Source organism: Orbicella franksi, chromosome 2 (assembly GCF_964199315.1).
Source record: "Orbicella franksi chromosome 2, jaOrbFran1.1, whole genome shotgun sequence".
In the NCBI taxonomy this organism is placed as follows: domain Eukaryota; kingdom Metazoa; phylum Cnidaria; class Anthozoa; order Scleractinia; family Merulinidae; genus Orbicella; species Orbicella franksi.
The window spans coordinates 3,484,573-3,506,811 of NC_138146.1; the positions used below are offsets into that span (position 1 = coordinate 3,484,573).

At 40.8% G+C, this 22,239-nt stretch overlaps 1 protein-coding gene across 1 annotated transcript; it reads right to left on the reverse strand.

Annotated features, from left to right (window-relative positions):
• Window positions 1-6,950: 6,950 nt before the first annotated feature.
• Window positions 6,951-16,186, reverse strand: LOC145477415 (astacin-like metalloprotease toxin 1). The gene is made up of 9 exons (XM_081455524.1): window positions 15,892-16,186; window positions 15,108-15,230; window positions 14,491-14,617; window positions 14,071-14,174; window positions 13,355-13,438; window positions 12,981-13,141; window positions 11,847-11,925; window positions 11,133-11,273; window positions 6,951-10,119 (listed from the first exon to the last, which is right to left on the reverse strand). Exons 1-8 carry the CDS (start codon window positions 16,118-16,120, stop codon window positions 11,149-11,151), a joined length of 1,032 nt encoding a protein of 343 aa, XP_081311650.1. The 5' UTR covers window positions 16,121-16,186; the 3' UTR covers window positions 6,951-10,119; window positions 11,133-11,148.
• Between the last annotated feature and the right edge of the window lie 6,053 nt (window positions 16,187-22,239).

Consider the following 22,239-nt stretch of genomic DNA (forward strand, 5'->3'; position numbering starts at 1 on the left):
GTCAGTGATATAAAGCGGGACATAACTTAGTTCGACACTGTCTTACTTCACTTAAACTGGAGCAGCTTACGACGAAAATACTGAAGTAAAATTCCAACAGACATGAACGTATTGAATTGTGGGCCAAAAGCATCAAACATTTCGGGAATTTCGGATGCCATCAGTTTCCCCGCGCTACATCCACGAAAATCTTCGCAGCATGTACGCGCGTGTGCCGCACATGATGGCGCAATTTGTTCTAAAAATAGAAAAATTGTCCCATATCATAGGGACAGCCCCAATTCGCCTTTATCGCACAGCAGCCATCTTGGATTGACGTCATGTACTTTTGACACCAATGCGAGGCCACGCGTGTAAAGTCAACTTCCGGCGATCGAGGAGACAAGGCGATCATCTGCAATCATGCCCAACGGAGATCACTGTTGCGTCCCGCAATGTAAAAATAATCGCGCTAAAAATATTCCAAATCATACCTTTCACCAATTTCCCAGTGATGAAGCCATTCGAAAGCAGCGCGTTGTCAAAATACGCCGAGACGTGGGCAAAAGTGTCCAGGTAAGTTGGTTAGGTTATCGATGTCATTGTCGCGCACATGTATTTACATTAATTATTATGATCTGGTCCATCTACAGATAACAAACAGCAGAAGAGTATGTTCTGTACACTTTAAGGAAGCGGATTTTCAGACAACTTTAACAGGGAAGCGTGTTCTGGAGAAGCATGCAGTTCCGAGTATTTTTTGCTGGTCAAGATCACCCAGGAAAAGAAAATCTCAGACAAAGCGAGAAACACCGCGTGCACGAGTGCGATTGTTTGATAGAAGCGTGCCATCGTCCCCTGTCACTGTGACAGGTAAATATTGTTGTCGGTATCTCTTTAAACATTCCTTGGTTAAAATCGTAAAATAATCAGAAGTATTTTTATGTTTTTCATTTTAATCCATAGCATCAACTTTCGGCCAAACTTCTGGTGAGGAAAGTTCTATGGAGGTCCAACCAGAACTGTCATCCTCTCCTGTTATTGTAGACTTCCCCGAGCCAATATACACTGTCACTGTCACAGGTAAATATTGTTGTCGGTATGTCCACCAGATTGCAGTACCAAAACTCTGAAGAAATCAAGGTACTCGCTGACTCAGCCATGATGTTTCAACACGCGTGGCCTCGCTTTCATGCGAAAAATGGTGACGTTGCATCCAACATGGCGGACTGTGATTAAGGCGAATACTAGAAATGGCGCGCGCTTACGGTCTCCGTCCCCGATTATGGCTCCTGATACCTATCTCATGATTTTTAGCTTTTTTAGAAGTTAGATCATTATGAAAAGTGCTTATGTAAATGTTTGTTTGTTCAGTACAGATAATCAGTCGCCTAGATAGCCAAAGTTAGTTTCAGTGTTTATACTATTTTCCAGCCGCTATGTTGGTGTACCACGGAGGTACACCAACATGGCGTTTCTATACTGGACTCTGTAAGTTCCTGCGAAACATTTCGACAAATATCTGCAGTCTGGGAAAACGCACAAACCTAAGACTTGGAGAAGTGTCCTCTCTATCTATTTCCTATAAGATCACAATTACTTGACTTTATCTACTGAATGGTTTACCATTTATTTTTTTATTGCGTGACAGTGAAAAAGATCTATAGATAACGAAAGGTGAGTGGAACCCCACCCTGCGGTCACCTCGTTATTACGGCCACCCTTTTTGTGCCGGCGAAACACCCATACATTTACTTATAAGAAAACCCCGTTAATGCTGCCTCATCGTGAATATGGAAAACGGCCACATTCTGAAATCCCAATCTGTGTAATCCTACCTAATTTTACCCCGTTAATACATGTACATTACGGGACGCAGGGAACTTCTACTGTAAGTACCGCAGAGAAATGGTAGGAAATTTTCCTAGCATTCCTTACATACTATCACTAGGGTTCTTCGTCTTGCGGCCAGGGAAGGCGTCATAATCTGTTTCAGTGACATGTCGATGATATTAAATAAAAAATAAACCAGAAAGGGCCGATGGAATATGAGACAAGCTTTAAAATGAAGTCACGATATTAATAGCGCTTTAAAAGTAAGAAACCAAAAACTGCAAGGGACCGCATACGATAAACGCTACCAACGTAGGATCTACATGAGATCTGACGAGCCAAAAAATGTATGAAGACAAACAATAGACTGCAAGGCTGATACTACGTGAAAAACGTTTCGAGACACCAACATGACAAGAACCGATAAATTAGGATCGCAACAGTGGACAGCTGTGTCGCCCTTCTTGGGGCTCGTCAGCACTGTGTAACAAAGATATGTAACGCCAGCCCAACAGCCAACACACAGAAATTGCAAAATATAGTGAACGGGTCATTTTGCAATTTATGTGCGTTGGCTGTTGGGCTGGCGTTACATATCTTCGCTACACAGTGCTGACGAGCCCCAAGAAGGGCCAAACAGCTGTCCACTGTTGCGATCCTACTTTATCGGTTCTTGTCATGTTGGTGTCTCGAAACGTTTTTCACGTAGTATCAGCCTTGCAGTCTATTGTTTGTCTTTAAAAGTAAATAGTGCGTTCGAGTCATTCCCAATGCTTTCAAATGATGGCGGACTCCACCGACGCCAATAATCTGGAACAAAACAAGGTCATTATATATCGGATCACGTCTAAACACACGTGAAGAAAGACTTGGGCAGGAAAAAAAACGTGAGCGGACAAAGCCGGGAAATACCGATAAATCAAGTAATCCTGCAATGATGAACGAATTACACAACATGAACCTTCCTCTGCTTTTCCCCCTGAACCAAGTTCAGATCTACGAACTGAACTTAAAGATACCAGAGTGCCTACGAATGGATGTTGATAGCGACGAGCAGACGTAAATGTCTTGTTTACCCAATGCCGAAAGCCATCACAACAAACTCTGAGCTTGCATTGAGATGCTTGTCCGGGCGTAAGGGAGCGTTTGATTAATCAATCTAACACAGATCTTAAGGAATAAAAACCCAGATGATCTGGAATACTTGTATGAGTATATCGTTGGCAGTGGGAGCCACGTGCAGTATTCTCACGCTCGACAATTGAAGTTATTGTGTAGAAAATATCCCACAATTACACAGCCGAGGGCAAAAAAAGTAAAAAAACCAAAGCGCGAAAAGAAACTTAGTACATGGAGCTAAGATAGATTGTCAGTGCTTTAGTAGACCATGCACGGCTACCAATCGCTTGGCCAATCCCTTGGCCAATGGCTCGTACACGCAACGAATTGTAAAAGTCCGTAAGTAACGACCTCCGAAAGAAGTGAGTCCATCCCCCATCCCCTGAAAATAGAGGAACTAAGGTTCAAAAGTATAATTATTTTTCCAATCAATAACCTGAATAACGTACGATAAACTGATGACGACTCAACTAGGAAAGGTATAGCTTATTCCAGGAGACGTCATGAAGCTCCCTGGTAAAACAAACCCCGCAAAATTTTCATCAAGAAACAAGAAGATACTAACAGGACCTTTCTTTAAATTAAAATGACTAAAATTGACAACTTTGCATCATTTTTAACAGGAACTCATAAAAAGAACGTTGAATCATATTGAAATTGAATGACCAGAAAAGTTAAACATTTATAAAGCAGACTAACGTAGCAGTGCATCATGAACAGTAAAAATAGTTTAAGGTAACTTACATCACGGTCTACATATAAAGTGCCCACCCATGTGCCAGCAACATAAATTTGAACTGGATTGCAAAATTTCTAAACGATTTATAAGAACTCAGTGTTTTTACGAATTACACCCACAGCCTTAAGGGAACACAGCGCTGTTCTCATAGAATTTAAAACAAAACAAAACAAACAAACAAAAAACACCAGGAAGAGATAATTATAGTAGAGGGCATTTGCGTCCCGTCATGGGGTGAAAGATTCTCGGCCATATCAACTTTCTTTTCTCTCGTAAGTTCTCGCGCGTTTAGAGATTCGCCACACTAGCGTTTTAAGTGGAGGAATCCCAACCAATTCTTACCTAACTTTTTAAAGATTCTACTTTTAGCCCTCCCCCAAATCTACACACGTGTATTTCACTTGTGGAAAACTATTGATTTGCACAGTGTTTGGGTTGGAGATTGTCGCCCATATCAACTTTCTTTTCTCTCGCAAGTTCTCGCGCGTTTAGAGATGCGCCACACTCGCGTTTTAGGTGCGGGAGTCTCAACCAATGCTTACCTAACATTTTAAAGCTGCTACTTTTAGCCTTCCCCAAATCTACACACGTGTATTTCAGTTTTGAAAGTCTATCGATTTGGACAGTGCTGGGGTGAGCGATTGTCGCCACTATCAACTTTCTTTTCTCTCGTAAGTTCTTGCGCGTTTAGTGATGCGCAACACTCGCGTTTTAGTTGCGGGGATATCAACCAAAGCTTACCTAACTTTTTAAAGATGCTACTTTTATACCTCCTTCAAATTTACACACAAGTATTTCACTTGTAGAATTCTTTCAATTTGGACAGTACTTGGGTGAGCGATTCTCGCCCATATCAACTTTCTTTTCTCTCGTAAGTTCCCGTGTGCTTAGAGATGCGCCACTCTCGCGTTTCAGGTGCAGGGATCCCAACCAATGCTTTCTTAACTTTTTAAAGATGCTACTTTTAGCCCTCCTCCAAACCTACACACGTGTATTTCACCTTTAAAAGTCTATCGATTTGGACAGTTCTTAGGTTGAATATTCTCGCTTATATCAACTTTCTTTTCTCCCGTAAGTTCTCGCGCGTTTAGAGATGCGCCACTCTCGCGTTTCAGGTGCAGGGATCCCAACCAATGCTTTCTTAACTTTTTAAAGATGCTACTTTTAGCCCTCCTCCAAACCTACACACGTGTATTTCACCTTTAAAAGTCTATCGATTTGGACAGTTCTTAGGTTGAATATTCTCGCCTATATCAACTTTCTTTTCTCCCGTAAGTTCTCGCGCGTTTAGAGATGCGCCACACTCGCGTTTTAGGTGTGGGGATCCCAACCAATGGTTACCTAACTTTTTAAAGATGCTATTTTTAGCCCACTCTCAAATCTAAACAGGTGTATTTCACTTGTGGATGTGTAACGATTTGGACAGTGCTTGGGTGAGGGATTCTCGCCACTATCAACTTTCTTTTCTCTTGGAAGTTCGCAAGCGTTTAGAAATGCGCCACACTCGCGTTTTAGGTGCGGGGATCCCATCCAATGCTTACGTAACTTTTTAAAGATGCGATTTTTAGCCCCCCCTCCCCCCCCCCCCAAATCTACACACGTGTATTTTACCTGTGGAAGTATATCGATTTGGACACTGTTTGGCTGAGAGATTCTCGCCCATATAGTTCTTGCGCGTTTAGAGATGCGCCACACTCGCGTTTTAGTTGCGGGGATCCCAGCCAATGCTTACCTAACGTTTTAAAGATGCTACTTTTATCCCTCCTTCAAATCTACTCACAAGTATTTCACTTGTGGAAGTCTTTCAATTTAGACAGTATTTGGGTGAGAGATTCTCGCCTCTATCAACTTTCTTTTCTTTCGTAAGTTCTGGTGCGCTTAGAGATGCGCCACTCTCGCGTTTTAGGTGCGGGGATCTTGACCAATGCTTACTTAACTTTTTAAAGATGCTACTTTAGCCCACCCCCAAATCTACAAGGGTGTATTTCACTTGTGGAAGTCAAACGATTTGGAGAGTGCTTGGGTGAGAGATTCTCGCCCATATCAACTTTCTTTTCTCTTGTAAGTTCTCGCGCGTTTAGAAATGCGCCACACTCCCGTTTTATGTGCGCGGATCCCAACCAATGCCTACCTAAGTTTTTAAAGGTGCTACTTTAAGCCCTTCCCCAAACCTACACACGTGTATTTCATTTGTGGAAGTCTATGGATTTGGACAGTGTTTGGGTGAGAGATTTTCGGCCATATCAACATTCTTTTCTCTCGCAAGTTCTCGCGCGTTTGAGATGCGCCACACTCGCGTTTTAGGTGCGGGGATCTAAACCAATGCTTTCTTAACTTTTTAATATCCTACTTTTAGCCCTCCCCCGCCAAATCTACACACGTGTATTTTACTTGTGGAAGTCTGTTGCTTTTGCACAATGCTCCAGTTAAAGATTCTCGCCCATTTATATCATTTTTTTCACTCGCGTGTTTTCGCGCGTTTAGCGATGCGGCACACTCGCGTATTTTGTGTGGGGATCGGAATCTATGCTTATGGGGCTCTTTAAAAATGCTAGATTTGGCCCTCCCCCAAATCTACACAAGTGTATTTCACCTGTAGTAAACTATCGATTTGGACAGTGCTTGGGTTAGATATTCCTTCGCATGTCAATTTTGTTTTCTTCCGCGTGTTTTCGCTGGTTTAGATATGCGCCACACTCGCGCTTTAGGTGCAGGGGTTCCAACTAATGCTTACCTAACTTTTTAAAGATGCTACTTCTAGGCCTCCACCAAATCTACACACGTGTATTTCAGTTGTGAAAGTCTATCGATTTGGACAGTTCTTAGGTTGAATATTCTCGCTTATATTAACTTTCTTTTCTCTTGTAACTTCTCGCGCGTTTAGAGATACACCACACTTGCGTTTTAGGTGCGGGGATCCCAACCAATGGTTACCAAACTTTTTAAAGGTGTTACTTTTAGTACTTCCCAAATCTACACACGTGTATTTCACTTGTGGAAGTCTATCGATTTGGGCAGTGCTTGGGTGAGAGATTCTCGCCTCTATCAACTTTCTTTTCTCTCGTAAGTTTTCGCGCGTTTAGAGATGCGCCACACTCGCGTTTTAGGTGCGGGGATCCCAACCAATGCTTACCTAACATTTTAAAGATGCTACTTTCATTCCTTCCCCAAATCTACACACGAGTATTTCACTTGTGGAATTCAATCAATTTGGACACTGCTCGGGTTAGGGAATCTCGCCCATATCAACTTTGTTTTCTCTCGTAAATTCTCGCGCGTTTAGAGATGCGCCACACTCGAGTTTTAGGTGCGGGAATCTTAACTAATGCTCACTTAACTTTTTAATGAAGTCTATAGATTTGGACAATGCTTAGGTTGGTGATTCTCGCCCTTATCAACTTTCTTTTCTCTAGTAAGTTCTCGTGCGTTTAGAGATGCGCCCCACTCGCGGTTTTGCTTTCGGGATTCCAAACTATGCTTACTGGACTTTTTAAAGATGCTAGATTTATCCGTTTTTCAAATCCACACACGTGTATTTTACTTGTGGTAGTCTGTCGCTTTGGACAATGCTTGGGTTGGAGACTCTTGCTCATTTATATTTTTTTCTCTCGCGTGTTTTCGTCCGTTTAGAGATGCGCCCCACTCGCGGTTTTGGTGTCGGCATCTCAAACTAAGCTTACTGAACTTTTTGAAGATGCTTGATTTGTCCCTTTCTGAAATCTACACACGTGTATTTCACTTGTGGAAGTCTATCGATTTGCACAGTGTTTTTGTTGGAGATTTTCGCCCACATCATTGTTTTTTCTTTCGTGAGTACTCGCACGTTTAGAGATGCGCCACACTCGCGTTTTAGGTGCGGGAATCCCAACCAATGGTTACTTAACTTTTTAAACATGTTACTTTTACCCCTCCCTCAAATCTACACACGTGTATTTTACTTGTGGAAGTCTATTGATTTGGACTGTGCTTGGGTAAGAGATTGTCGCCTATATCAACTTTCTTTTCGCTAGTAAGTTCTCGCGCGTTGATAGATGCGCCACACTCCCGGTTTTGGTGTCGGGATCTTCAACTATAATTACTGGACTTTTTAAAGATGCTAGATTTGGCCCTTTCTCAATTCTACACATGAGCATTTTACTTGTGGAAGTCTGTCGCTTTGGACAATGCCTGGGTTAAAGATTCTTGCCCATTTATATCTTTTTTTCACTCCCGTGTCTTCTCGAATTAGTTTAGAGTCCCTGGGAATCGGAAATACCGCCCAAGTTCTTTGAAATCGACCCAAAGTTGGTGAAAATCACGCTTCGCGTAGCCCGGTCTCGGCGACTTTCTAGTCACTAAATGGCTATAGTTCGACCAAACTGTTCATAACCAAGCGTTCAAAAAGTTTCCCTCTGTCCATTTCACTAAAAACCAAAGTCTTCTCGAGTTAGTTTAAAGTCCCTAGGACTCGGAAATATCGCCCAAGTTTCTGAACATTGGCCTAAAGTTGGTCAAAATCACGCTGCGCGTAGCCTAGTCTCAGCGAGTTTCTAGTCACTAAGTGAGTTAAGGAGGGCATATATATTTTGGTCAGACTGCTCATAACCAAGCGTTCAAACATTTTCCTTGTCTCTTTTAATGAAAACCAAAGTCTTTTCGAATTAGTTTCTAGTCCCTGGAGCTCGGAAATATCGCCCAAGTTCCAGGAAATCGACTTAAAGTAGGTCAAAATCACGCTTCGCGTAGCCCGGTCTCGGCGACTTTCTAGTCACAAAGTGGCTATATTTCGGCCATACTTCTCATAACCAAGCGTTCAAAAAGTTTTTGTTTACCCATTTCACTAAAAAATCAAAGTCAAAGTGTGGCGCATCTCTAAACGCGCGAGAACTAACGAGAGAAAAGAAAGTTGATAGTGACGAGAATCTCTCACCCAAGCACTGTCCAAATCGATAGACTTCCACAAGTGAAATACACGTGTGTAGATTTGGGGGAGGGCTAAAAGCAGCATCTTTAAAAGGTTAGGTGAGCATTGGTTGGGATCCCTGCACCTAAAATGCGAGTGTGGCGCATCTGTAAACGCGCGAGAACTTACGAGAGAAAAGAAAGTTGATATGGGCAAGAATGTCTAACCCAAACACTGTGCAAATCAATAGTTTTCCACAAGTGAAATACACGTGTGTAGATTTGGTGGAGGGCTAAAAGTAGAATTTTTAAAAAGTTAGGTAAGCGTTGGTTGGGATCCCCGCACCTAAAACGCGAGTGTGGCGCATCTGTAAACGAGAACTTACCAGAGAAAAGAAAGTTGATATGGGCGAGAATCTCTCACCCCATGAGGGAACGCAAATGACTTCTAATGTAGGTATCTCTTCCTGGTTTTTTTGAACACTGAGTTCTTATAAATCGTTAAGAAATTCTTCGATCCAGTTCAAATTTATGTTGCTTTCACATGGGTGTGCACTTTATATGTAGACCGTGATGTAAGATACCTTAAACTATTTTTACTGTTCATGATGCACTGCTACGTTAGTCTGCTTTATAAATATTAAACTTCTCTGGTCGAGTTTTTAATTTCAATATGATTAAACGTTCTTTTTATGCGTTCCTGTTAATAATGATGCAAAGTTGTCAATTTTAGTAATTTCAATTTGAAGACAAGGTCCTGTTAGTATCTTCTTGTTACTTGATGAAAATTTTGCGGGATTTGTTTTACCAGGGAGCTTCATGACGTCTCCTGGAATAAGCTATACCTTCCCTAGTTGAGTCGTCATCAGTTTATCGTACGTTATTCAGGTTATTGATTGGAAAAATAATTATACTTTTGAACCTTAGTTCCTCTATTTTCAGGGGATGGTGGATGGGCTCACTTCTTTCGGAGGTCGTTACTTACGGACTTTTACGATTCGTTGCGTGTACGAGCCATTGGCCAAGCGATCGGCCAAGCGATTGGTAGCCGTGCATGGTCTACTAAAGCATTGACAATCTATCTTAGCTCCGTGTACTAAGTTTCTCCTCGCGCTTTTTTTTGTTTTTTGTTTTGCCCTCGGCTGTGTAATTGTGGGATATTTTCTACACAATAACTTCAATTGCCGAGCATGATAATACTGCACGTGGCTCCCACTGCCAACGACACACTCAGACAAGTGTTCCAGGTCATCTGGGTTTTTATTCCTTAAGATCTGTGTTAGACTGATTAAACAAACGCTCCCTTACGCCCGGACAAGCATCTCGATGCAAGCTCAGAGTTTATTGTGATGGGTTTCATTGCGTAAACAAGACATTTACGTCTGCTCGCCGCGCTAAACATCCATTCGTAGGCACTTTGGTATCTTTAAGTTCAGTTTGTAGATCTGAATTGGTTCAGGGGGAGAACAGTTCAGTCTACGGAGGACTGCTGGTTAATAAAATCTTTATTCTACTGACATGATTTACATGTGCAATGTAACTCCCGCTGGTGTCAAGATGCATCTGACCTACAAAGGAAAAGAAAGAAAGAAAAGACCATAAGATTTTGTATTTCAACGGGCAAGTGTTTGCACTTTGCCTGTCTTTACATTGTTGTAGTGTGTTTTATGCGTCAGCATACTGGAGAACGAAAATTATTTTCCTTCGTACGAACGTTGTGAAAGTCAACCAGTCCACTGAGATAGAAAACGAGTTTGAATCAGCAACAGTGACCTGGAGTGTCAGGTTGTTCAAAACCCGATTGAGCTAACCCAGGATTAGCGAGAATTTCGATTTGAGTTTTGTAAGTTTTCTGTTTACATTGTTTGGCCGTCTGTTTTGAGTTTGAATAATCAGTTCAAAATACACAAAACATAAGCAGTGGAAAAAAAAATTTGTATGAAAAAAATTAATACTTATGTTAACTTTTAATCCTGGGTTAGCTTTCGAACAACCCGGCCCAGGGTTTCTAACAGATACAAACGTGCTACGAACAGAAAGAAATTCCATATATCCCGAAAATGGAAAATGAAAATGAAACTGCTTGGAAATTCTCTTAACGAAAAATACGTATTAGGAAGTTATTATTATACGGATTAAACAAGTGAATAAACGAAGAGCGATTGAAGGGGACATAACACGATCTTAAGCAAACACTATTCAACAATTGGGCTATTCTCTCTCAATTTCTTTGCGCGATAGTTCACTCGGGCTGCGCCCCGTCAACTACCTCTCACAGGATCTTATGTGAATTATAAGAAGTGTTCGGCCTTATCAACTCCCTTCAAGCTCATATAAATCCAATGGCCTCTGTGTCAAAACGAGTCTTGGTGCGAAAGCATTCACATGTAAATGTGTTCCGCCTTCAGGTCAGTCATTTTCATGTTAATCAAACTCATTTTCATGGGAAACGTTTTGCACTAGGTCTCGTTTTAAAACAGAGGCACAAGGAAACTCGGAAGTGGCCTATTGTTAAATAGGAAATGCATTGGCCTGTTTGAGTCAATTTGTTTAAATGTATCGGTCATCTTATATAACTGACCTCACCGTTGAAGGATTCAACACAGTTTACAGGTCTTTTTGCAGTTCTCTTTCATATACGCGTGCCAGCTGCAGTAACTTTCCCAAGAGCCGCATCTGTCGTTCTTGTCTTCACATGGCTTCTTCGTTGGCGTCGGTTTCCCTGTTTTAAAGAATGACAAAAAGACAATTAAAACGTTGAGACCGAAGTTGCTGTGGTTATTCAGTTAAATTTATAGCTGAACACTGGAGGCACGGTACTGAGAGAGGCATGCGTGGAGCCTCCTGCTTTTCACACCATAAAATTTTGTTTGAATCCTAGTTTTGTTTTTTAAAAGCTGGGAGTTTCTGCTAAACACGTGTAGATTTATTTTTAATTCTTGAAAGTTCTTTGCTCATTCCTTGAATTGAATAGTGTGGAAACTTTATTCTGAGTTCTATACTGAATACAGGGATAACTTGACAAATGTCCGAACGGCCCTATGAGAAATCTCTGACAGATAACCCACGCGAATTTGAGATGTCAATACTAGCAATAAGTTCGGCTCGTCATTTCTTCGAACCTCGTGGTAGAATAAATAACTGTTTTCTTGTCGGCAAATCACGCAAAAACATTTGTTTTACTGCAACTGCCGTTGGTCGCTAGCTGTTCTGAAATCAGTTACTGCTGATTTTCATATGCGAGTCATGATCAACCGTTTTGGACTCATTGTGAATAACCAATACAGATCCTTACCTTGGCACTGGTAAAACCTGTTAATCTCCTCGATATCCCACTTACTGAAGTCGTGTTTGTTCCCAGTTGAGCCCTTAAACTAATAAATTGCTTTACGTTACGATGAAGTAAACTTTACCTTTGCAATAGATTTTACTGACTACCAGTGAATATATGAAAGATCATATATTTGAACTGCGGAGAAAGACATGAAGATATAATTGATCATCGCAGTTATACACTCAATTTAAGCAGTTGCGAAATTCAGTTAAAGCCTGAAAGAATTCAGGCCTGAACGGGATTTCAACCCATGACCTCTGCGATATCGGTGCAGTGTTCTACCAACCGAGCTATGAGGCCAATTGGGAGCTGGTCACATTGTGAGTTCATAATATACCCGTACATTGTGAAGAATACAAGTGAATAGATGACGTTATTGAATGTATACTGACGTTAGAATTGTGAGGAAGAGGGTAAGAAGAGAACTGAGGTGAAGAAGTATGGTGACCAGTTTGAACAGGATTACGCAGTCACAGTGATGCTTTGTTTTAACAGTCTCAGTTTCTTTTTCCTTCATATATTGCTATATTTTGTCCGTTCTCACGGCATTTTTTCAATTCATACACCGTTATCTATTGAAGCCAGGGTAACCCAATCAGAGTCAATGCTGATTCTGTTAGTAAAAGGAGCCCAAAAGGAATCATTTTTAACCTTACTACTCGATCTGCTAGAGCCTTTTGTTGTGTTCTTGGGCAAGAAGCTTGACTCTCACAGTGCCTCTCTCCACAAGCAGGTGTGTAAATGGGTATTAGCGAACTTAACCCTGCGAAGAACTAGCATCCCATCCTGGGGGAGTAGAAATCCTACTCCGAGGTGCTTCATGCTACAGAAGCTGGGATAAGCACCGACCTGATGGGCCACTTGGCTCGTATTCAGACTTTACCTTTACCTACTCTAAGGGCTTACTTACATACTTTTTGTTTGGAGAAAGAAGCTGAATATTATGGCTGAATTCGTCTGCACTGACGTCGGTTAAACTGAAAATAATTTTTCTGCAAAGTTTTAACATCTTTCCAAATTTTCGAGAGGCGAGACAAGGTTTGCAGTAACTTTGGTTAAGTGTACTAAACTTCACTTAGTTAGCTGGCAGCTTACAGACTTGTCCTTTATTTCAATCGTTGTCAATAGTCTGCCATTTCGGTCTCTTTTAGCAAAAGCAGTCTGTGTATAATGCATGATACTCATGTAGTCATAAGGAGTTCCACTAGTGTCGTAATTCCACGTGTCCTTGGGTTTATCTAACACGGTTTTCCAACCTGTAGAAAGAAATTTGGTCCAAACGTTATCTGAGATGGTGAAACCAAATATCGAATCTGACTGGGGGCGACCCCGGCGTTCATTTGAAGTTTATTTGAATGTGATATTTGTAATCCCTAAAGTATTTTAAAATGTTATTCTATCAGAGGTATTTCAACAAGCTTATAAATTATTGCAACAGGTCTATAAATTATTAACTGTAATATTTTTACCATCTTGTAGGTTTTCCTTGTGGATTGTAACATACTGATCACGATCCGGTCTGTCCTGTTCATGTAAAAATCCAAGGGCGTGTGCTGATAGAAACACAATTAGACATCAAAGGTTAGCAATTTTACGATAGAGCAGATATGTGCCTCATAAAATTAGAGATGAAAGCGCGGAAGGTTGGTGACTGTTCGGTTACCTTCAAAGTTGGGTAAAGCAGCCTCCGAAGAAATATACATGATTGTCATGGGAACGGCAAGACACGTACATTAGCAAAAACTTGATACTCCAAATACTTAGTATCTGAAAGGTACTTAATAACATTTGCTAGCCTTTTCAACACTCTGATAAGGTCTGCCTCCCCCCGCCGGGCTTAAGGTTCTTCGTTAGCATTTCATTGGCCAGTACTTTTTTTATCGTCAGGGTGGAGAGAAGCACTGTGCTTACCCGCAATGATCCCGGCCAGGGCTTGGACTGGGGCGGCTCGATCTGGAATCCAGTGGGCTAATCATTTAGACAGTGTGCACCACCCCCACACCCCTCCTTGCCTCCTCGCCACTACACAGTTCATGATACATAAAACATTGTTTATTTCAGATAGACATTATCACATTCCCGCAATTGTCAGAAATATGATGGTCTACCAGGTCGTCCCATTGGTAATACATGTCACGGGTCAGCTTTTAGCTTTTTTGACAGTTTTAAATATTTTTCTTCTCACCTATCTCATGAATGACGACACCTTTTCCCCAACAACCTTTTGCCAGATTAAGATGTTGCCCTCCTGGCCAGCAGATCATTCCAACGTTAGATGAGCAGCCGGCTCTGTGGAACAAATGAAAATCCATATTTAATAGCTAAGGCGAGTATATAGAAGAGATAGTAGCAGTAAAAGTGGTTATCTTGAAATTGAAGCAAGTCAGACCTCACCAGAACTGCTACCCGACCCTTTCATTTTGCGATACCAACACGCGTACAGATCTAGATCATTTTAACAATACTAAAATTAACAGCAGCTGGTTGCAAATAGCTACCATTGTAATCATTTAGATTAAATTTAAAGTAGCTTTCCTCTTGGAAAGAAACTGTAGTGTATTGCTCTTTTTGTTCAGTTTTTCCTCTAGGTTTAAAACAAGCTTACTGGTCGTTCCTTCTGGTAAACTGGAGAAAACATCTCTGGTTTGTCCTTTTTCTAAACTTGATGCAAGTCACTCGCTCATAGTATGCCATGACTTCCTCGATCACTTTAACAGCTTGAGGCTCATTTGCTGGGTTAAATTAAAAAGAATTGAAATTAAGGCCAGTTCAAGCTTCAAATTATCAATCTGGAGAATTAACTGGAACCCTGTGAGCGACCTTAATTTGGTTACTTGTATTATACACTTTGCAGCTTAGGACAACGACAAAAAAAAAAAAATGAAAATGGTTTCCAAAAGCCAAGAAACTCTTAAGGATATAAACTACGATCACGAAATACCAGAGCTATATGCAAGTACAAATTCGGGGGAAAAAAGCCAGATGTACTGAGCAACATGGGTTAAAGTCATAATTTTCCGTTGACTTGTCAACAAGACTATTCACTCGGATGAAATAACTACTCCAAAATGAGTTTTTCAAAAACCCTGATTGCCTTAGTCATTTCTTATCGTTTTTGTTGTTGTTTTTAAGGGAGAAAGGAAAACACTGCTAGCCAATAAATGCACAAAAAGTCGTAATTTTTCTTACTAATGCTCTGGTCAGTACAGTTGTCATACTCACCAATAGAGGGATCATATATATAGTGAACTATTCCGTTTGGCCACTTTCTCAATTTATGACCAGCTCTTACGGGATTCGGAAGCATGTCTCCGTGCCACAAGTGCTCTGGAACGTTGGTATTTTCTACACAAAAATGCAAAAAGGGAACATTTTGTCACGATTAATCTGTTAAGAGCCATAACTTTGAAGTGATTATATTTTTCAAAACAACCACGAGAGTAAGAAATAGCCAGTAAAGCTTGATTACCGGCTAACTCTGCCAGGATAAAGCAGCGATATCGACAAAGCTATAGAAGTTTCTCCAAGGCCCCTTCAACAGTACTACGCCAGAGGAATTTGAAAATGGCGGTTTCACTTTGAAAATACATCACATATTTTCCGTCCACACTACGCCGGAGAAATTTTAAAACGCAATAATCACCGGTCATTTTGGATTTGTGTTTGACTACTGACTTGGGCGGGGAAATTAATGATAATCGTGACTAAATCGTTTTCGAAAAACTCCGTTTTCAAAATGTTTTCTGTCCACAGTACACTAAAACGTAAAGCCGGCGTTTTCAAATTCCTCCGGTTTGAAGAGCATTTTTGAAAAGCTCCGTTTTCGTGACGGGTTAGTGTGGACGGAAGGCCTAACCGTAGAAATAAAGCTGCGATTTCAAATTCAGCCGCCGTAGTATGGACGAGGCCTAAAGCGCCTTTGTTCTTTTTGTCTTTTATAACGTATATCTGGGTCTCCACCGTTCGCGCAAGCCGTCACATGCATGCTAAACTTATGAATACAAACCATAAGGAACGCGCTCATCTGATGCCGATGCCGATACAGCACACATCAGCAACATCAACGCCCAAGTGGAATGAAGCATCATTGCTGGCTCTGTTGGAAAATGAAAAATCAATCGTGTTGGTGTTTTTACAGACAACAGAAGCATTGGCACGTGCATGTTGCCCATAAAAAGATTCATCATAAACTGGCAAAGCGTGTCGCTCTTTATCTCTAAACTTAGCATAGGCATATAAAATGTTATCCGTTTCGGTATGCCTACTCCTTAGAAAGAACTTGGCAACGGTTTACAATTGTCTTCGGGTAAAACATCAGTTATACACTCTGTGCATGGCAAACTGTTGGGATATACGCTATACTATCTGGTAAAGATACATTTGTACGGACTCTTTTGGTAATTTTCAAACAAGAAAAACATAAAACTGTTCTTAGTTGGAATCAAGTGTCCCTTTTGGCATCAAGTTTGAATGTATGGCTGCACTGCACTCTGAAACGCACGCAATATATCATTAAATTGTTTTGTATACGCCCAAATTCGGCGAAGTTAAAAGGAAGTTTTGGTTCCATGTTGAATTTAAACAGGTGTAGTGCTGATAATGGTTCGATCTTTTTTGTTTTAGGAAAAAACGTTTCGCACAATTGATGACAGAAAAACTTAATTTTTTTCAACACATGGAAAAAAAGCTAGATGTTTTACTTTCGAAGAGAAAAATGTTCGAGTATTGAACTTCTTCAGCTTCAACACTGAAAAATGAAAAATCTTTTATTAAAAAGGTGGATAAAATTTTAGAAATCAATACATGGTTTAAAAGGTGGTTTGTGGAACTAAGAAAACGACATGAAATTAATATTTTTAAATGCACCACTTACAGAACAATCCCTGAAATTGTATCGGAATCGAAAAGCAATAGGTAAAAATAACTAAGAATAGTTCTTTGACATGTATACTTTTAGTGGTAACTCAGTATCTTAATTGCGGTGCAAAGATAGACTTTACTAGAAAAAAGGAAAGTACTCACGCTTTAGACTGCTCTAGACGCTCTTCTTTCAAGAGTATAAGCGACTAAAAGCTGTTTTAACATTCACAGTGGTTTAGGAAAGGCAACAAGCGAACAAATAACGTTTCTGGACTTGTATGAGTAGTTTCAGCTGCTTATAGGGAATAAAACAAAATAATATCGTTTAAAAGAGCCTTGTGTCGCTTACTTTAAACCCATAAGTGGGATTTGCTTTAAACTGGGAGTATTAAAAGTAAACGGATAGCAAGTAAGCTGTCATTCTTTACTGTGACCGTCCTCTTGAAACTCGAGTCCTGCATTTAAAATGTATTCCAACTCCTGGTTTAAGCTGAATTTACGGCTCGGTTTCTAGAGCAAAGCTTTAAGATACATGCTAGCGGTCTGTGTTTTAATAACAAGCACAAACCATACTCACGGTTATAAAGCAATATAACTTTCGCCGGCATTAAGTGCGAGTTTCAATCTGATTTCACATACAGCCGAGAATAAATATAGCGCAGGGCTTTAAACCCTAAACAAAACTGCTTGTTTATAGAGCTTGACAGCTTTAGTAAATCCTCTGTCTGAAGGAAATTGTTTTTTTCAGAACATGTAACAGCTGAAACGCTTTATTGAACTCTAAAAGAGGCGAGGCGAGGCGTCCTGAAAGATTCTCAGATCGCAACATTTCGGGTAGTAACTATTTTTGCAAGACAGATTGTGTTGACAACGGAAGAATAAAACACTATCAACGTTAAAGTTTTGTTTCCTGAAAGTTTCTAATTTATAACTATTCCGCACTTTACCTTTTTTACTCCTATCATTGATCAAGGAACGTAAGGTGTACTTCCGTAACATTTTATTCATTCATCGTTTTCAAGGGGAAAAGATTTCGCTTCTCCCAGCATTTCCAGAGCGGTCGATCAAATTTGTTTTTACTTTGGCGTTGATTTTCTAAGTCCCTGACCATGCTAATGCGTTTTCGTTCGAAAACGCACACTTTTTGGTGCATTTTCGCCTATCGTCCACACTCAAATGCCTGAAAATGCTGACAGAATCGACAGTATTTGACGATTTTTTCGGCAACATTTTCAAAAGCCTCCGTTTTCACTCCTCCACACTAGAAACGGACCGGCCTCAAGAGTCCTCATGGGCCCGATGAGGATAAGTGAGTGACACTAGAAACAGAGGGTTTTCAAAACGATGCGTTGTGAGCATTTTCGTTTTAGTGTGTACGATATAGGCGAAGAAGCATCAAAAAGTATGCACTTTAGTACGAAAACGTATCAGTGTAGAACTGACAGAAGTTCCGCGAGTGTTATTTCATTTCGCCAACTTCCATACAAAATGTAAGTAAACGAGAGCGTTCCCAAATTCAGGTGTATATATACATTAGTTTCTGCCCATGATTTAGGTAAATGTTGTTGTTCAAATGTACCTTTGATATAATTTGGTATTTTCCTGTGTTTTATGTACAAGTGTAAAATTGAACCACAACATAAACAAGCTTTGTGAACTTGGAAAAATGCCGGTAGGTCGCTCATAAAAAAGAAAATACCCGGTAACACAAGTGCATCCTTTCCAATGCCTTCGGGTGAGAGGAGGATAGTAACGAAAAAAAAAAGAAAAAGGAAAATGAAGAGAATAACAAAGTTTAAGCAGTTTTTCTTTCTTCCGAATTGGGGTTTCTAGAATGGCTGTAAATGCATCTAAAACTAACCGTGAAACCTGTTGGTTCAGGCCGAAAGTGCACTTTACTTGGAGAAGTTTTCAATGTTTGGTGAGCCATAAAACACGCGGAGACTGGTGTGAAAGAGAGACACCTAAGCTCTCTTTCTCTCCGTCTTGCGAAAAAAAGAAAGAAAAGAAAAAAACCGAGGCCGAATATTCTCCAACACGGTCCGAAAGAGCTAGTTCAATAAAGCATTTATTATAATGGCTCTTTTTTATCGCACGGTTTCTTGTGACGTCATCGTTTTTTCGAAAAGCTCGTGACGTCATCGTTTTCGAGAAGCCTTACTTTACCGATTATTGTCCACTATGAATATTTTTTCGAATTAATTCCTGGGCGGGACTCCCGCATAATAATAATAATAATAATAATAAAATATTTATATAGCGCCAATATCCTAAAAGTTCAAAAGCGCTTTACAGTTAGAAATATTAAAAACACTTAAGACAAATAAAGTAAAAATAAAAAGAACGCGGATTGCTGGTCGTAAATTTGGAAAAGAATCACTTTATAGAGGTACAAGATCCTGATTTGTGGGTGTGGCTTGAAATATTTTTCACCCCTTGGAGGTACCGAGTCTACAACAACACACTTACTGACACTTAAATAATTTTACATGGCAGTAAAGACAATTGCTTCAACTACATGTACCACTAATAAAGTTGATTATAACATATGTACTGTCATCATTTTTTGGGCTCAATTTCCTAAAAATTGCACAAAAGCTTCCGCTGTGGACCCTTTGACGCTGAACACCGCAAGAGGTCCCAGAACTGCTTTTTTAACTCACAACAGGTAAGACGAGCACCCCAGTCCTATTTATATGGGAGACCCCCCCGGCAAATTTTCAAAGTCCACATTCTCAAAGCTTCCGTCTCTGAATTACTCAAATCCTTAATTGATTTCTAGTAAAAGGTGTTTGAAGCAATCGTCTTTACCGCTATTAAAAATTGAATGAAAGTGTTGGTTAATGCGTTGTTTTAAAATATCACCCTCAGCTGATACATTTTCATTTTTCTAGCACTCTTGATTCCTTGAACCCAATTTATTTTCATTTTCCTAGGAGTTTCAAGTAATTAGGACTGTACTGTACACTCAAGGTATTTGATAGGTTCAAATTATAGCTTACCGTCCTTCCACCAATCCTAAACGCATTTTCCAGTTATTCCAAATCCCTAAGTAGTACGGGTTTCTAAAACCCTGCAAACTGTAAGATTACATGAGCAAGATAAACGATGTTCCTGAATCTTTGTGAATCTATTTAATGGTATCATTGTCTCCAATGGCAAATAGATATAAAATTTGCTACGCTTGAATTGAACGCAATATTTGGGTGAAGTCTAGAGAGTGGCCCATTAATGGTTGGGTAAAACGTAACACGTTTTGTGGGAGTTGGGGTATTATGTGTCAAACATAAAATTTCATTATATCACCTGGCCAAAGATTATACACATTGAATGTCACCCATCAAGTGATAACTGAGTGCTCATCAATGCTGTAGCACCCCCACCCACCCCCCCCCCCCACCGCACACATACACACACAGTGGGTGGGGAGGGGGAATCAGTGCGAGGTTAGAGGTAAACACTATAGCGGAGCTCCGGCGGCCCCAAGGGCCGCCAAGCGGAGCCCCATACTCATATAGGAAAGAAAAGGAAACCCACGAGCTGATTTTCTCATGGTTATCATGGCTAGCGGTATTGCTCTTGGGCGCGTACGCACGACGGCGACGGCGACGGTGACGGAGTCGCGCAACATGGCGGCCATACTCCAAATAATAGGTTGACAGAGACATGCAGCATTCATTTGGTTTGCCGTGTATATTACTTCTTTGGACATCCATGTTATGATCAATTGACACCTGTCAAATCAAGGTATCCGCTGACCAGTATTACGTGACCATATCGCGGGCTCAAGTTTACAATCAATAGACTGCAAGGCTGATACTACATGAAAAACGTTTCTAGACACCAACATGACAAGAACCGATAAAGTAGGATCGCAACAGTGGACAGCTGTTTCGCCCTTCTTGGGGCTCGCCAGCACTGTGTAACGAAGATATGTAACGCCAGCCCAAAAGCCAACGCACATAAATTGCAAAATGACCCGTGCACTATATCAAGTTCCGTACTTTGAACTCACTTGCGCCCCGAAACGCGCGTTGCCACATCACATGTTTCGGGGCGCAAGGAGGCAAAGTGTCAAGATTGGTGTCTCGAAAAGCAAAAGAATAAATGTGGCTGGACAAGGCCCGCCTAAACATTTAAACATTCAACCGCATGGCCAGTACCATGCTTAAAAAACGCAGCGTATACGCTGCTGTAACTGCCTTGGCATTTTGAGGTGGATGTGTAGGGCGGATTGCTGGCCAGCATCAGAATCAGGGACAGAAACTATAGATCGGTTTCACGTGACGTCATCACTTTCTAAAATCCAAAACGAAAGAGCCACCAAAGTTTTTGTCCTCATCAGGCACAAGAGGCGGTATATTTATATCTGTTTACAATTTTACAGCTCAATAGCGTGCTTCGTTTGGAATCCAGAGCATTTTGAATTTCAGGGTTATGGAGGTGCGTGACACAAGGCTATGATCGAGTTTGTGGAAAAATATATACTTATCCCATGATTTTGAGCCTTTTTAGAAGTTAAAGCATTAGGAAAAGTGCTTATGTAAATGCTTGTTTGATCAGTACTGATAATCAGTCGCCTAGATAGCCAAAGTAAGTTCCAGATGTTTACACTATTTTCCGGCCGCCATATTGGTGTACCACAGAGGTACACCAACATGGCGTTTTCATACTGGGCTCAGTAAATATCGGCGAAACATTTCGATGAATATCTGAAGTTTGGGGAAACGCACAGGCCTAAAACTTGGAGAAGTGGCTTATTTAGTTATCTTCTATGACATCATAATTTCATAGCTTTTTCTACTGGATGGTTTTCGATTTATTTTTTTATTGCGTGACAGTGAAAGCGATCTATATCTTAGCGTCGGATTCATCTTCAGAATCTCCAAGGCCACCCTGGTGGTTTTTCGTGGCTGGCAAACAACCGGGCTGACTTGAGTTCAGCTCAACATACTCAACTCCTTGAGGGTTTTTTTTTTTTTTTTTCGCAAGGACAGCATTGTTGGCGTTAGCTGGCCTTGATTCTCTCGTCCTCGTCGGCCATAAAAGAGAGGTAAAACGAGGTTGTCCTCTGTAGCTGTGCAGAAGTTTTGCTCTCGGTTGGTCAGAGCTCGCCGCTGTCGAACAGTTTCTCTGTCTGCTCATTTGAAATTGGTTTGAAATTGCCTGTCTTCCTGAGAGCTATTAGAAATGGAGATAATGGTCAGAGATAATAGAAACGGTTTGTTGTGCGGTGGCGAGCGAAGGAAACGACCAATGGCGGCTCTTATGGATTTCATAGGCGAACTTTTGTTAAACGTGCCATGTTGCTTCCTCGTAGACGTGTAAAAACACTTCAGACAAACATTCAGTTCTTCTTTTGACATTTCTTCCATCGGTTTCAAAACTTTGGTGCCACCAGGACTAATAAACCATTCTGTAATATCAAGTTTTGAAAAATAACTGAGCTACCACGCGCGCTCCATCCCATTGGTCGATAGTTGTGTTTAGATAA